Consider the following 17,757-nt stretch of genomic DNA (forward strand, 5'->3'; position numbering starts at 1 on the left):
TTCCAGTTCAGACAAACAGAGCTGCTAAGAGTAATTTCTCAAAGTTACTGGAGGTAATTTAGGGGAGTTACTGGGGGTAGGTTACCAGAGTTTCTGCGGGTAATTTACAGGAGTTACTGGGGGTAATTTACAATCTTTATTAGTGTTACAAGTAGGTTTGCACTAATACTGCAATGAAAATCCCCCAGTTGCCACACTCTGGCGCCTGTTCGGGTACGCTGAGGGAGAATTCACAATGTCCAATTTACCATACAAGCACGTCTTTCGGGATTTGTGGGAGGAAACCACTGTGCTACCGTGCCGTCCACAATAGGAGTTACGGGGTAATTTTAGGTCTTGCTGGGGGTAATTTACAGGAGGTACTGGGGGTAATTTATCGGAGTTATTGGAGGTAATTCATGGGAGATACTGAGGATAATTAATTGGGGTCAATCAGGGTAATTTATAGAAGATACTGGTGTAATATATAGACCATTAGACCATGAGGTATCGGAGCAGAATTAGGCCACTCGGCCCATCGACTTTGCTCCGCCATTCAATCATGGCTGATATTTTCTCATCCCCATTCTCCAGCCTTTTCCCCATAAGCCCTGATCGCTTTATTAATCAAGAACCTATCTATCTCTGTCTTGAAGACACTCAGTGAATTGGCCTCCACAGCCTTCTGCGGCAAAGAGTTCCACAGATTCACCACCCTCTGGCTGAAGAAATTCCTCCTTATCTCTGTTTTAAAGGGTGGTCCCTTTAGTCTGAAATTGTGTCCTCTGGCTCTAGTTCTTCCTACTCGTGGAAACATCCTCTCCACGTCCATTCTATCCAGGCCTCGCAGTATCTTTTAAGTTTCAAAAAGATCTCCCCTCATCCTTCTAAACTCCAATGAGTGCAGACCCAGAGTCCTCAACCATTCCTCAAACAACAAGCTCTTCAGACTGAGGATCAGTCTTGTGAACCTCCTCTGGACCCTCTCCAAGGCCAGCACATCCTTCCTTAGATACGGGGCCCAAAACTGCTCACAATACTCCAAATGGGGGTCTGACCAGATCCTTATACAGCCTGAGAAGTCCATCCCTGGTCTTGTATTCTAACCGTCTTGACATGAATGCTAATGTTGCATTTGCCTTCCTCACTACCGACTGAACCTGCACATTAACCTAAAGAGAATCATGAACAAGGACTACCAAGTCCCTTTGTACTTCTGATTTCCTCAGCATTTCCCAATTTAGAAAATAGTCAATGCCTAAATTCCTCCATCCAAATAGCATAACCTCACACTTTTCCACATTATATTCCATCTGCCACTTCTTCGCTCACTCTCCTAGCCTGTCCAAGACCTTCTGCACACTGGCCGATATCCACCCCCCCCTCCCCCCCCCCCCCCCCCGCCTCCCCCCCCCCCCCCCCCGCCTCCCCCCCCCCCCCCCCCCCCCCTCCGCCTCCCCCCCCCCCCAACGCCGGGTGGCCAGGGAGATTCGTTGGCAATGGGGTGTACCGCGAGGGAGCAGCTCCTTACTGTATCGGGGTGGATGAAGCTCTCCGTGTACCCGGAGAGTCGAGAAGGCAAGGTGTCTTGTGGCCATCGACTTCACCGTCGTTGTCGCGGTTGCGAGGTTGTGTGGCCGGGACTGGTCGAGCGTGATGGAGGCGAGCTGCGGCTGGTGTTGGTGGGCCCCGGGCTGGTCGGCGGCGGTTGCGGGCGATGAGGTGCCCGATCATCAGGGGTCCTGAGGCGCCGTCCAAAATGGCGGCGAAGATGGTGGCGTTAAAGATGGCGGCATCCACGGGCCGCACGAGGTCTGATGGGGGGCGATGGCATCGCCCACACACCACACGTGGGTTGCGGGTGCGAACATGGCAGCGCCCATGGGCCCCACATGGGGGGTGCAGGAACAATGGGGCTGGTTACAGCGGCGAGCGACCGGGCCTGGCACACCGCAGTGAAATGTCCTTACTTCCCGCAGGCCTTGCAGAGTGCGCTCCGCACCGGGCAGCGCTGGCAGGGGTGATTTGTATGCCCGCAGAAACAGCACTTGGCCCCCCCCCGGGATTGGCTGGCTGCCGCACGGCGCAGGCTTGGGATTGGCTGGGGGCAGTCGCTGGTGGAGTCCACGATGTCCAGGACGGGGTCGCCGTGCGGTCGGGGGCGTACGCTTGTACGTTATGGGAGGCAACCGTTAGCAAGTTTCTTGATCGTCGCAAGGTTGAGCGTACCCCCTTCTCAGAGACGCTGGCGGATGTACGCCGACCCTATGCCCGTAACGAAAGCGTCCCTGATTAGGAGTTTGGAATGTTAGACAGCTGAAACTGCCTGGCAATCACAGTTCCTCGCCAGGGAGTGAAGTGCACACCAGAAATCTTCTAATGACTCACCGGGGAGTTGTTGGCACGTGGACAGGAGGTACCTGGCATAGAGTTTGTCGATCGGCCGTGTGTAGTTCTCTTTCAGAAGCGCCATGGCCTCAGTGTAGTCGGGCGTGTCCTGGATAAGAGGAAAAATATCGGAGCTCAACCGTGTGTACAGGATTTGACGTTTCTGTGCCTCTGAGGGTGGTTCTGTCGCAGATCCGATGAAGGTTTCAAAGCACGTTAGCCAGTGGTCGAAGGCCGATGTGGTGTCTGTTTGAGGGTGCAGCTGCAGGCGATCTGGCTTGATGCGAATGTCCATTGCTGTAAAATCTCTGTGTAATAAATTGATGCACTATCAATTACAAAGAGACGAGAGTAGAGAGTAATCGAGGCTTTATTATGCAGAGATGTGTTGCCTCCTACAGCTGCTGCCGAAATGGCAGCAGCCCGGTGAGCACACACATTTATACTCCGCCTACTGGGCGGAGCCAGTAGGCAGGGATCTACCCCCATACATGTAGTACAGGAACCTTACCGTATTACATCTCGTATGTGTTCTATATACAACAGTGGTGACTACCACAGTTACCCAAAGATGGGCTGGGTCGAGCAGTGCAGATTTTATTCCCTTCGCATACATGGCCGCTTTAACTTTATTAAAACTCGCCCTCCTCTCAGCAAGTTCTGCTCCCAAGTTTGGTAAACCCGGATCTCAGTTTCTTCCCATATGAACCATTTTGTTTCCCTTGCCCATCTCATGATGCATTCTTTGTCCAGGAATCGATGCAGCCTCACCATCAATGCCCCTGGGGGCTCATGACCCTGAGATTGTGTATAAGTGCCCTGTGAGCCCGGTCCACCTCCAACTGCCTGTCGAACGCCTCTGCCCCCATCATTTTCTCAAACACCTTCACAACATACGCACCGGCATCCGATCCTTCCTTTCCCTCTGGCAGACCGACCATCTGAATGTTCTGCCTGCGGGAACGATTCTCCAGGTCTTCCACGTTTTCCAGCAGCCGCTTTTTCCGATCCTGTAAAATGCCAATTTGCAGGGCCATCCCAGTGGACTGCTCCTCTTGCCCCGTCGCCTACTCCTGTAGCTTTTGGATCGACTGTCCCTGGGCCATCACTGTCACCTCCATCTGGTCGACAGCCTCCTTAATCAAGGCTGCCACCTTGGTCAGGTCCTCGCACACTCCTTACGGTGCCAGGCGAACGTCACATCCAGGTCTGTAACCAACTGATCCATCGACCATTGGGCCGGTGGGGCCGGACCTCGCTTCTCTGCCATTGCAGCCACCAAGCTCAGATCCTCACCTCCAACCAGCTTTTGATTCCTTCTTTTGAGATAACTTTTTGAGCGTAGTTCCATCGGATCGGAGTCGCCTTCTCCTCCTCTCACTTTAATCCACTTATGTGCTAGTGTTTGAAACAAACATGTTGGACTTTAACCTGGTGTTGTAAGACTTCTTACTGTACTTTAATCCACTTACGTTAGAAACAATTTCTGTGAAAATCCAGCTTAAAAGCCGTTAAGAAACCCACCAAGAGCAGGAGCTGCTAAATGTGCGACCTTTCACAGTATGGTCGCCACCGGACATCCGTTCTCCATTTTTGATGAGGGATATGCTCCATGTTTGTTGCAGGCAGTGCTCCATGTTTGTTGAGGGCAGCGCTCCATGTTTGTTGGGGGCAACGCTCCATGTTTGTTGGGGGCAGCGCTCCATGTTTGTTGAGGGCAGCGCTCCATGTTTGTTGGGGGCAGCGCTCCATGTTTGTTGGGGGCAGCGCTCCATGTTTGTTGGGGGCAGCACTCCATGTTTGTTGGGGAAAGTGCTCCATGTTTGTTGGGGAAAGCGCTCCATGTTTGTTGGGGGCAGCGCTCCATGTTTGTTGGGGGCAGCGCTCCATGTTTGTTGAGGGCAGCGCTCCATGTTTGTTGGGGGCAGCGCTCCATGTTTGTTGGGGCAGCGCTCCATGTTTGTTGGGGAAAGCGCTCCATGTTTGTTGGGGCAGCGCTCCATGTTTGTTGGGGCAGCGCTCCATGTTTGTTGGGGCAGTGCTCCATGTTTGTTGGGGGCAGCGCTCCATGTTTGTTGGGGCAGCGCTCCATGTTTGTTGGGGAAAGCGCTCCATGTTTGTTGAGGGCAGCGCTCCATGTTTGTTGGGGGCAGTTCTCCATGTTTGTTGGGGAAAGCGCTCCATGTTTGTTGGGGGCAGCGCTCCATGTTTGTTGTGGGCAGTTCTCTATGTTCATTGTGGGCAGTTCTCCATGTTCATTGTGGCAGTTCTCCATGTTCACTGTGGGCAGTGCTCCATGTTTGTTGTTCGCTGGCTTCCATATTTGTGAGGGGCTGGGCTCCGTGTTCTTTCACAAAATAATGGTTTGATAATAATAATCTTTATTGTCACAAAAAGGCTTACATCAACAACACAATGAAGTTACTGTGAAAAGCCCGTAGTCGCACATTCCGGCGCCTGTTAGGGGAAACAGAGTTTCAGTCTCTCCATGAAAAACTTACATCTGAAATGATATCTCCTGTTTGTCACCCACTCAGATGCTGCCAAGTGCACGAAAACTGTTATAGAGAAGCTGGAATGATGGGATGTGATGGAAATTATCTGTTGTTCCGTGTAACTTGTGAAAATGGAATTCCCAAGTGCGGTGAGTAAACACCAAACAAAATCAATGTTGGCCTCGGGAAGTTGCTCTGACTCCCTGTCCTCTCCCTTCCCTCAATAGTTCAACATCAGTAAAGTACAACAACAACTTATATTTATGTGGTGCCTTCAGAGTAATGAAACATCCAAAGTGACTGACCAAAAGCTTTTGTTAAAGATGTTTTAAGGAATGTCTCAACAGAGACGGAAAGGTGGAGGGAGGGAATTTCGGAGCTTGGGGCCCAGACACCTGAAGACACGGCCACCAATGGTGATCCGATTAAAATTGGGAATGTTCAAGAGACCAGGCCCGGAACTTTCCTTTTGGGAGACTAAGGGCCGGATTCTCCGTCACATCGGGAAATCCGCTACCAGCGGCGGGCAGCGGGGAGTCCAGTGGAGGCAGGAAACGGGATTGCCGACGGGCACCAGCGGGAGAATGTGAATGGGTCATTAAGATTTATTTGCGTCCTATTATTGGGCTGTGCCCCATATTCTCCGAATCATCGGGATTCTCCGGTCCTCTGGGCCGGGAATCACATGGGCAGGAAGTAGAGCAGGTCTTGACCAGCGTGGCCCTGATGTGGTGGGCCTCATGCTGGGCCAAGGTGGTAATTCTTTCCGGGAGTTGCCCCCAAAGTCCAATGGCGGGCCACCCTCCCCACCCCCCACAATGCAAGACCTGCCCACCCCACCCCCACCAGAGGCCCCCTATTTAAAGACACCCCCACCAGAGACCCCCCCATAATACAGACCCCTGTTGGAAGCCACCCAGAAGGAAGATCTCTGTCCGGAAAACCCTTAGGGGTGGGGTGGGGCATCCCCCAACACTGAGAGGGGTGGTGGGTTGTGGGGTGGGGGGGGGGGGGGGGGGTGGGTGACACAGCAGATCCCTGGGCCTGGGGCTGAATCGTCTTGTCGGGGGGGGGGGGGGGGGGGGGGGGGGGGGGGGGGGGGGGGGGCTGCTCAAAATGGCGGCCTGGCAGTGGATTTGCTGGGGAATCCCTCGCAATTCTCACCGTGCATTAATCTGCATGGGTACGGATTGGGATTTGCTTCCTGATTTGTGCTCCCAGTGGATCACAAATCAGGTGCAATTCAGCTCCGGCGTGGGACCATAGGGCTGGATTCTCCGCCTTGCGATCGGGCGGAGAATCGGGTGTCTGGCAATAAAAGAAGTTCACGCCCTGCGTCGATTCGGGCGCCATGCTCCGGACCCTCCCCGGCGGCAAAAACTGTTGCTGCCCCGCGCCGGCGGGGGAATGCGGAACCGGCCCTGGTCATGTGATTTGCCAGGACCCAGCTCCCAGCGCCGTGCAAGTGAAACCCACCCCAACGGTACAGCTCTCTCTGTCCTCAGTACTGATGCCAGTGCCCCATGAATGGTGACCCATCGCTCCCACACCAATCTCTGAGCCACACACTCAACTCCCTGATCTTATTGACCCAATGTCAATTTGTCTGTGGCTCAGAGATTGTTACCTTTGTGGTTCTGCTTTTTAATTGAGTCCCGAGCTGCTCATCCTCCCTGATCAGAACCTCTTTCTTAGTCCTATCTGTGTGGCTGGTACCCACCGATACAACAACAACTGAATTCTTCCCCCAGGAGTTACTAACCCTGGCACCGGGCTGGCAACACGGCCCTCGGGGCTCACACTCTCTCGATGCTGAGAACACTGTCTATCCCTCTAACAACACTGTCCCCTGCTACAATCCCATTCCTTTACATTCCTCCCACTGTGTCCCTGTCCCCAGGTGCGGTGGTCAGTCTGCTCACCCTCCCTGCAGCCCTCACTCTCGTCCACACAGGCTGCATAACCTCCAATCTCTCGGACAAGTGTAAGGGCTGAGTGTCTTCCATAACTACCTCCTCGATCCTCACGTGTAGTCATACTGCCTGTTGAGTGGAAAATGTACAGATATTCGACTATAGTGTACTCACCCTCATGGGAGACCAGACAAAGACTCTTGGAGTTATAAACAAGGTGTTCATTGCAGTTATAACTGGGCTGGTGGCATTCACAGCTAGCACACAGACAGCCCTGATTCCAGCATTGTACAGACAATTATACTTCAGCTTAAGTTACAGGGAATTAGCACATACCAATCACTTGTTACTAGTTATCTATGCCCAACCATCATTATTGATTAGGTTAACATTATGCACAGTATAAGAGAACGACTATCCAATTATAACAGGTGCACACCCATTCAATTATAATATCCGATCATACGGAGACACGAACATGCTGTCTCCTAATATTTATCCCCGGCTCACCATTATCATGAATCTGCTATCAATCATCTGCCCTGTCTAAGTATGTTCGGCCTGATTCTCCGGTCTCCTACTCCAGACTCGCGTTCGGCGATCGGCAGGAGAATCCCCGTTTCTTGCAATCAAACCTCCAAACGTGGGATAGGATAAGAGTCCATTCTTGTAACTGCATTAACATTTCTAGAGTCCACACACAACCGGTGGGTACCGTCTGGTTTGGGCACCATCACTATGGGTGAGCTCCATTGGCTGCAACCCACTTCAATTATGCCATTTCTAAGCATACTCTCAATCTCTTTGTTAACCTGTGCCAATTTTAAAGGGTTAAGTCTGAATGGATGTTGTTTGATTGGAACAGCATTTCCCACATCGACATCATGTATAGCCATTTTAGTACTTCCCAATTTATCTCTACAAACTTGCCCATGTGATATCAATAATTTTTTCAGGTCAGTTTGTTTTTCCTCTGGAAGGTAACTCAAAAATTTATCCCAATTTTTAAGAACATCCTCGTTTTCCAATTTAATTTGAGGTATGCCAAATTCACAGTCATCTGGATTTGGTTCGTCACTTTGAGTTAGAAGCATTAAAACCTCCTTCTTTTTCTCTCCTTCCCTTTCAAAGTACCTTTTAAGCATATTCACATGACACACTCGGTGAATCGTCCTTCTATCTGGTGTTTTTACCACATAATTCACCTCACATAATTTCCATTCAATCTGATACGATCCACAAAACCTCGCTTTTAAAGGCTCCCCTACCACTGGTAACAATACTAAAACTTTATCTCCACTGGCAAAACTACAAACTTTGGATTTCTTGTCCGCTACCCGTTTCATCACATTTTGTGCAACTTTTAAATGTTATCCAGCCAATTCACCTGCTCTATTTCATCGATCCCTAAAATTTGACACATAATCCAATAATGTAATTTCCAATTTCTCACTCACTAATTATTCCTTAATCAATTTAAGTGGTCCTCTTACCTCGTGAGCAGAAATAAGTTCAAAAGGACTGAATTTGGTTGACTAATTTGGTGCATTCCTAATTGCAAACAGTACAAATGGAATTCCTTTATCCCAATCCTCTGGATAATCTTGACAATAAGCCCTCAACATTGTCTTTAATGTCTGATGCCACCTTTCTAACGCTCCCTGCGATTCTGGATTGTACGCAGTTGATTTAAATTATTTCATTCCGAAGCTATCCATAATTTCTTTGAATAACCTCGAGGTAAAATTTGATTCTTGATCTGATTGTTTTTCTGTGGGTAGTCCATATCTCATTAAGAATTCAAGGAATTGGGGCAGCACGGTAGCATGGTGGTTAGCATAAATGCTTCACAGCTCCAGGGTCCCAGGTTCGATTCCCAGCTGGGTCACTGTCTGTGCGGAGTCTGCACATCCTCCCCGTGTGTGCGTGGGTTTCCTCCGGGTGCTCCGGTTTCCTCCCACAGTCCAAAGATGTGCGGGTTAGGTGGATTGGCCATGCTAAATTGCCCGTAGTGTCCTAAAAAAAAGTAAGGTTAAGGGGGGGTTATTGGGTTACGGTTATAGGATGGATACGTGGGTTTGAGTAGGGTGATCATGGCTCGGCACAACATCGAGGGACGAAGGGCCTGTTCTGTGCTGTACTGTTCTATGTTCTATGAACTCCTCCACAATCTTTTTAGCTGTAATATTACGTACTGGAATGGCCTCTGGAAACCTAGTAGACACATCCATTATCGTCAAAAGATATTGATTAACGCTTTTGGTTTTAGGAAGCGGTCCAACTCAATCAATTAAGACACTTGTAAGAGGTTACTTAAATGCTGGAATGGGTGTTAAGCGTTCTAGTTTTATCACTGTTTGAGGTTTCCCTATCATTTGACATGTGTGACATGATCGACTAAATTTAACTACATCTTTATGTCGTCCAGGCCCATAGAAATGTTTCTGGATTTTAGCTAGAGTTTTCCTTACTGACAAATGACCTCTCACTCGTATCTCATGTGCAACTCGCAACACCTTGTTTCCATACCCTCCCGGCAATCCTACTTGATGAACTTCTGCCCACTTTTCGTCCACCTGCATCTGTAAAGGTCTCCATTTTCTCATCAAGACATTACTTTTACGGTAATAACACTCTGGCAACATTTTGGGTGATCTTGTACCTGGGACTTTGATGTTGTGGCCATTTCGGAGACATGGATAGAGCAGGGACAGGAATGGTTGTTGAAGGTGCCGGGGTTTAGATATTTCAGTAAGCTCAGGGAAGGTGGTAAAAGAGAGGGAGGGATGGCATTGTTAGTCAAGGACAGTATTACGGTGGCAGAAAGGAGGTTTGATGAGGACTCGTCTACTGAGGTAGCATGGGCTGAGGTTAGAAACAGGAAAGGAGATGTCACCCTATTTGGGATTTTCTATAGGCTTCCGAAAAGTTCCAGAGATGTAGAGGAAAGGATTGCAAAGATGATTCTGGATAGAAGCGAAAGGAACAGGGTAGTTGTGGGGGAGTTTAACTTTCCAAATATCGACTGGAAACGCTATAGTTCGAGTACTTTAGATGGGTCCGTTTTTGTCCAATGTGTGCAGGAGGGTTTCCTGACACAGTATGTAGATAGGCCAACAAGAGGCGGGGCCATATTGGATTTGATACTGGGTAATGAACCAGGACAGGTGTTAGATTTGGCGGTAGGTGAGCACTTTGGTGATAGTGACCACAATTCGATTACGTTTACTTTAGTGATGGAAAGGGATAGGTATTTACCGCAGGGCAAGAGTTATATCTGGGGGAAAGGCAATTATGATGTGATGAGGCAAGACTGAGGATGCATTGGATGGGGATGGAAATTGCAGAGGATGGTCACAATGGAAATGTGGAGCTTGTTCAAGGAACAGCCACTGCGGGTCCTTGATAGGTATGCATCTGTCAGGCAGGGAGGAAGTGGTCGAGCGAGGTAACCGTGGTTTACTAAAGTAGTTGAAACACTTGTCAAGAGGAAGAAGGAGGCTTATGTAAAGATGAGACATGAAGGTTCAGTTAGGGCGCTCGAGAGTTACAAGTTAGCTAGGAAGGACCTAAAGAGAGAGCTAAGAAGAGCCAGGAGGGGACATGAGTGGTCTTTGGCAGATAAGATCAAGGATAACCCTAAAGCTTTCTATAGATATGTCAGGAATAAAAGAATGACTAGGGTAAGAGTAGGGCCAGTCAAGGACAGTAGTGGGAAGTTGTGCGTGGAATCTGAGGAGATAGGCTAAATGAATATTTTTCGTCAGTATTCACGCAGGAAAAAGACAATGTTGTCGAGGAGAATACTGAGATACAGGCTACTAGACTAGAAGGTCTTGAGGTTCATTTGGAGGAGGTGTTAGCAATTCTGGAAATAGTGAAAATAGATAAGTCCCCTGGGCCTGACGGGATTTATCCTAGGATTCTCTGGGAAGCTAGGGAGGAGATTGCTGAGCCTTTGGCTTTAATCTTTAAGTCATCTTTGTCTACAGGAATAGTGCCAGAAGACTGGAGAATAGCAAATGTTGTACCGTTGTTCAAGAAGGGGAGTAGAGACAACCCCGGGAACTATCGACCAGTGAGCCTTACTTCTGTTCTGGGCAAAGTCTTGGAAAGGTTTATAAGAGATAAGATGTAAAATCATCTGGAAAGGAATAATTTGATTAGAGATAGTCAACGCGGTTTTGTGAAGGGTAGGTCGTGCCTCACAAACCTTATTGAGTTCTTTGAGAAGGTGACCAAACAGGTGGATGAGGGTAAAGCAGTTGATGTGGTGTATATGGATTTCAGTAAAGCTTTTCATAAGGTTCCCCATGGTAGGCTATTACAGAAAATACGGAGGCATGGGATTCGGGGTGATTTAGCAGTTTGGATCAGAAATTGGCTAGCTGGAAGAAGACAAAGGGTGGTGGTTGATGGGAAATGTTCAGACTGCAGTCCAGTTACTAGTGGTGTACCACAAGGATCTATTTGGGGCCACTGCTGTTTGTCATTTTTATAAATGACCTAGAGGAGGGCGTAGAAGGGTGGGTGAGTAAATTTGCAGATGACACTAAAGTCGGTGGAGTTGTGGACAGTGGGAAGGTTGAGAGGATTGTTAAGAAGGCGTACGGTGTGTTCGCTTTTATTAGTAGAGGAATTGAGTTTCGGAGCAATAAGGTCATGTTGCAGCTGTACAAAACTCTGGTGCGGCCGCATTTGGAGTATTGCGTGCAATTCTGGTCGCTGCATTATTGGAAGGATGTGGAAGCATTGGAAAGGTTGCAGAGTAGATTTTCCAGAATGTTGCTGGTATGGAGGGAAGATCGTATGAGGAAAGGCTGAGGGATTTGAGGCTGTTTTCGTTAGAGAGAAGAAGGTTAAGAGGTGACTTAATTGAGGCATACAAGATGATCAGATGATTAAATAGGGTGGACAGTGAGAGCCTTTTTCCTCAGATGGTGATGTCTAGCACGAGGGGACATAGCTTCAAATTGAGGGGAGATAGATACAGGACAGATTTCAGAGGTAGGTTCTTTACTCAGAGAGGAGTAAGGGTGTGGAATGCCCTGCCTGCAACAGTAGTGGACTCGCCCACAATAAGGGCATACAAATGGTCATTGGATAAACATGTGGATGATAATGGAATAGTGTAGATGGGCTTTAGAGGGGTTTCACAGGTCAGTGCAACATCGAGGACCGAAGGGCCTGTACTGCACTGTAATGTTCTATGTTCTATGATCTATGTTCTATGCTATACACTCAGATTACTCTTACGTGCATGCTTTCTGATGCATCCGTTTTATTTCAACATCTTTCTGTTGTAGGTCCGCCAATTTTCCTGAACTAAAAATATCTGCCTCATCCTCCACTTATTCTTGTTCTTTTACAACCATCTGATCAAAAGTCATTTCTGATAATTGCACTTCAACTTCACTCTTTGATTTCTCCTCTTGTCTTAACCTGTGACTTTACGACCTTGACAGGACACAATCTGGAAAAATCCCAGGATATTCGTCCTTCAGTACTTCAGTTGTCTGATTTTCCACTGGCTTATCAACCACAGTGGGCATCACTTCCACCTGCGATCTACCTGTATCATTACCCAAGATAAACTGGACAAGGTAGTTACTCCGGCTACCACTTCACCACCCTTCACTGGACTTTCCAACCTTACCTTATCTAATGGAACACTACTCCTCTCACCCTGAATTCCACATATCACCACCTTTTCTGGCAACACTATTCCCAAACTACATACCCCCTCATCTCTTACAATTAAAGATTGACCAGCTCCCGTATCTCTTAAAATTGTGACTTCTTTATCTGCTCCTCCTGATACACATGAGTAAACTTTACCCACACAAGTAAATTATTTGAAGAGATCTGGAAGCGTCTTATCAATCATCTCTTGATCTGGCTGTACAATCTTTTGCACCTCCTTCGCTTCACTTGGGCTTTCCTTTTCCACTTTAACAAACCCCACTGTCTTATCCTGTTGTACTACATCAGCCCTCCCAGTACTTTTCTTCAACCACCAACACTGTGACTTTACATGGCCTAGTTTATTACAGTGAAAAAATTTGAAACGTTTCATGTCTCTTCCACCCTCCTGAATTTCCTTTTTAATCTGAGGTACACTCTCCTTATTATCTCCCATCATATCACCTTTACCTTTACCACTTGAGTATTTCTCATGTCCCCAGTTTTATCCCTCACCGGCTGAAACTGATGTCGGAAACCAAGCTTTGATTTAGGAACTAATTCATAATCATCTGCCATTTCTGCTGCTAACCTCGCAGTTTTAACAATTTGCTCTTCCACACAAGTTCTCACTACATCAGGAATTGAATTTTTAAACTCCTCTGTAAGTATAATTTCTCTGAGACCTTCATACGTTTGATCTATTTTCAAAGCCTTTATCCACCTCTCAAAAATACTCTGTTTGAGCCTTTCAAACTCCATGTATGTTTGACCAAGTTCTTTCCTTAAATTTTTGAACCTTTGTCTGTAGGCTTCAGGCACCAGTTCATATGCACCTAAGATGGATTTTTTCACCTCCTCATACGTCCCAGATACCTCCTCCGGTAGTGATGCAAACACTTCACTAGCTCTACCTACCAGCTTTGTTTGAATCAGTAATACCCACATGTCCTCTGGCCATTTCATTTGTTTAGCTACCTTCTCAAATGAAATGAAAAAGGCTTCCACCTCCTTCTCATCAAACCTTGGCAATGCTTGGACATATTTAAATAGATCCCCGCCACGCCTTCGACTTTGACGCTCTTTCTCACTATCCTCATCACTATCATCCAACTGTACTATTCCCTTTACGGCTGCCAATTTTAACTGACTGTCATGTTTCATGGCTAGTTTCTGAAGTTCAAACTCTCTCTCTTTATCTTTTTCCCTGATCTGTATCTCCCTTACTCTTTCTTTTTGTTCTGCTGGGGCTATTCTTTCTTTTCTCCTTTCTTCTCTCTCCATTTCTTTTTCCTCTCTCACTCTTTCTCTTTCCTCTCTCGCTCTTTCTCTTTCCGCTCTCTCTCTTTCGTATTCAAGCTGCTTTAATTCCTTCTCATGTTCCATTTATTTAATTTGCAACTGAATTTTTGCCATTTCCAATGAGTCAAACTGTATCTCAGGCAACTTTAAATGCTTAACCACCGTCAGAATTACCTCATCTTTTCGCATTTTGTCAGGTAAAGTTAACTGCAATGTTTTTGCCAAATCTAACAGTCTGCTTTTAGTCTCTGTCCGTAAGGTACAGCGTGTGACCGTCTCCACCCCCAAAAACTTCAAAGCCTCTGAAAGTGCCATTGTCCACAACACACTCCCTACTTAAACTAGAATACCGCACCTGAAAAGCAACCACAATATGCTCACCACTCACTGTCTTTAAGTTCACTCAGCCAATCCAACAGATAGACTTTTATCCCCCTCGAACCCCGATTGTTATGGACCAGGGTTTAGAGAACCCCAAAGTGTATCATGGAGTTCACCTGACCCACACCTTTTAATTGATTGTGGTTATGGGAGCACACAGCTCACTATACAGGTATGGAACAGCAGAAAATAGACCAGTGATTTTTTTAAACAAAACAATGTTTATTCTATGAACTCAAGTTAACCTTTTTAAACCAAACAGTGAATATCTTAGCAACCAGTAAATCAAATACACCCCGCAAAGAATACCACACTAAGTAATCTGTATGCTGTCCTCTTAACATCCAAAAGACTTAACAAACCTTCAAACAGGAGCACATTACAGTTTACATTCAAGATTGAAAACATTCATAATTCTTCTGTATTCACCAAATGATCCATAGATGGTCTTTGGATGGCAGAGATCACAGCAGTGCAGCTCACTTTTAACTTCAGATTCAGCTCACTGAAAAACACAGACATACCCAAGCTTTCTCAAACTGAAACGAAAAAAAGTCGAGCTCAACTCCACCCACACTCTGACATCACCCCAGTAACATGAGCAGCCCTATTTCTTAAAGGTACATTTCTGAAACACCCATTTCTTAAAGGATACTCTCACGTGACACTGTGACTGCAGCTCCAAGTCTGCAAAACAAAACTAAACTCACTGTGTAGCTGCTTGCTCAAAACGAAAGGAAAAGCAGACAGCCCAGCTCCAGCCTCTCCATGACATCACTGCAGATATCTAATAAACACCCACTTATTAAAGGTACTGTCACATGCCAACCCCAATACATTAAAGGAATGCAGCCCACATCACTGACAGCATTAGGGAATTTCACAATATTAGGGAACCCCTGACAACATCAAGGACAGAATCCACAGCAGCCGATTCCAGGCCACCCCTTCCTCACCCACGTTAAAGACTCTCCACAGCTTCAGACCCCACCCACCCCCTCAGCACCAAAGCATTAGATTAAAAAGTAATGACCATCCAGAACTTGAGGACGGCCATTCGCACATCAAAGACATTCTAAGGCGATAGCTGCCCCATCGTTTAGGAAGCTTCAGGAACATTGTTGGGCCCCAACCATTGTGAATCATCCACAACATTAAGGACCCAACAACAATGAAGATTTTTCAATGTTGCGGAATCTCACATCCTTAACCCCACCCACCACATCAGTGTGTACATTAATGTGTGTATATTCCAGTGGGTGTTTCCATGTATACATTACTGTGCATACTTTACACTGTGTATATTTGGTCGTTCTCTCCTCTATTTCAGAAAATTTGTGGAAGGTGCATGTTAAAAGAGGTTGTGTTCAGAAGGTGTGCGACTGTGACATTGCAGCTGCCCTGTGCATCAAGGAGAATAGCGACAAGCGTAACCCAAAGTTTGTGGGCTATGACCAAAGCCTGTGCAAGACCGTCCCATAGCTCCAGCTCGCAATGAAGCGATGGTGATGTGACCGAGAGTCACACTGACAAGAATCTCTCCAATAGAATATTCCGGGTGTGATTGATGGGATTTCTCTCTCGCCGTCTCACTGATTTCTAATTTCTCACTGATGTCTCTCAGATCTCGCTTTTGTTGCGTTTTTACCTTTAATTAATTTAAAATGTACTTTACAATTCTGGTGAAATAAAATACACTGATTGAAGCATGCAATGCTGGGAGTGGGAGTGTTTATTCATTATTGATACAGGGGGCATGTCCAGTTAGATTCTACACAGACATTCTGATCTTTCACAGACAATATGGGATCCTGCTGTTCTCTTTGTACTTTGTGGTGCGACACTGCCACCTGCTGGTGTAACAGCAGCAGCAGCCGTCACATCTCTGCTCCCAAATGATGCCAGAGGCACCCCTGGTGTCACAGTCAGAAACTGCCAACTTCATTGAGCCAAATGCTGCAACTCGAGGGATAATTTGGACATTGCTGCAATCGGTGTAAATAAAAATTGGGAGAGATGTAAAGTGGGTCAAAATTACCCCCAGTAAATATTGTTAAATCTCTCATTCACCCAGACTCCTGCCCTAAGTTATTGCAAAGTGGTTAATTCTTCAGCAATGTGAGACCAAACTGTGTTCACTACAGGAATCTTCTGACCATAGACACTGTCTATAAAAACATGAGAAATGGGAACAGGAGGAGGCCACTCGGCCCCTCAAGTCTGCTCCGCCATTGGAAACGATCAAGGTTTATCCTTGGACTCAATTATTCTTTTCTGCTCCGTCCCCACATCCTTGACTCCCTGAGTGACCAAAACTCTGTCCATCTCAGCCTCAGGACCAATGGATACAGGAGAGACTCCCAACAATGTCAGGGTGGTGACCTCCTCCCCTGTTGGTCACCCTGCTCCAGGGCAGCTGGTTAGTTTACCTCCAGCTGAGGGTCATTTCCTGGCCCTTTCCAAACACTTGCAGAGATGAGGCTGTGGGTGGGTCAGGTGACTGAGATTCAATTGGAGGGTAAAGACATCTTCCACGTGATGCCATCCTCCCAGCTCCGGAATGTCACCATGGCAGCCGGATCAGAGAGAGCTTGATGTTTCTGGGGCCCGGTTAGAAGTTGAAGCGATGAGAAATTGCCCTTTGCTGTTTGACCATGAGTTCATGTAAAGATGAGGTTGTAGTGAAATAAAGCAGAGTGAGGTAGCCTCTCTGCTGCTCTCACTGATTGGATCCTGCAATGCTGGCAGTGGGAATGTTTGTTAATTACTGACACAGGAATCGCTCTTGGCTCCGGTTGTCAGGACCCCGGGGAAGACGAACAGCAATGTGGGAACAGGCAGACCCAGGCAAGGCTTGTCATTTGAATTTGTTATTCTGAAAAGTAATTGCCAATTCCAAAGCAGATACCTTCAATTGTTCCATCCATGCACATCCAGACACCCACACACACACGCAGACACATACCCAGACACACACAAACTGACACAGACACACAAACAACTGAACATGTAAACACCTCCACACAAACACACACACAGGCAGACACATACCCAGACACACACACAAACAACTAGACACACGGACATCCTCCCACCCCACACACACAGGCACACAACTGCACACACAAACACCCGCACAAACACCCACACACACACACAGACACATACCGAGACAAACACACACACACACATCAGAAGCTCTGGGCCAGCGAGAATCAGCAACTCCTCAAACACCTGACACATTCTCAGTTCAGCTCCACACATGACAAAATTCCAAATGCCAATGATTATTCTTCACACGAGCAACACATCCAAGTTTTCTGTATCAGCTTCTGTTTCTACAGATGGTGAACTTTTCTGAGATCCACTTTCTGAAGGTGCTGACTCTCACTGGGGTACAGTTCCTGAAGGTGCTGATTCTCACTGGGGTACAGTTCCTGAAGGTGCTGATTCTCACTGGGGTACAGTTCCTGAAGGTGCTGACTCTCACTGGGGTACAGTTCCTGAAGGTGCTGACTCTCACTGGGGTACAGTTCCTGAAGGTGCTGACTCTCACTGGGGTACAGTTCCTGAAGGTGCTGATTCTCACTGGGGTACAGTTCCTGAAGGTGCTGACT

At 47.2% G+C, this 17,757-nt stretch overlaps 1 protein-coding gene across 1 annotated transcript in view; it reads left to right on the forward strand.

The window, feature by feature from the left end:
* The window catches only part of LOC119957946 (basic phospholipase A2 nigexine-like), a 28,033-nt gene extending 12,251 nt beyond the window's left edge, over positions 1 to 15,782 (forward strand). Inside the window, exons 4-5 of the mRNA XM_038786167.1 lie at positions 4,905 to 5,011; positions 15,471 to 15,782. Coding sequence (XP_038642095.1) covers positions 4,905 to 5,011; positions 15,471 to 15,622 — 259 coding nt within the window. The 3' untranslated portion in view covers positions 15,623 to 15,782. The remainder of the gene's footprint in view (positions 1 to 4,904; positions 5,012 to 15,470) is intronic.
* The last annotated feature ends 1,975 nt before the right edge of the window (positions 15,783 to 17,757 follow it).

The sequence above is a fragment of the Scyliorhinus canicula genome, chromosome 27 (assembly GCF_902713615.1).
Source record: "Scyliorhinus canicula chromosome 27, sScyCan1.1, whole genome shotgun sequence".
Classification (NCBI taxonomy): domain Eukaryota; kingdom Metazoa; phylum Chordata; class Chondrichthyes; order Carcharhiniformes; family Scyliorhinidae; genus Scyliorhinus; species Scyliorhinus canicula.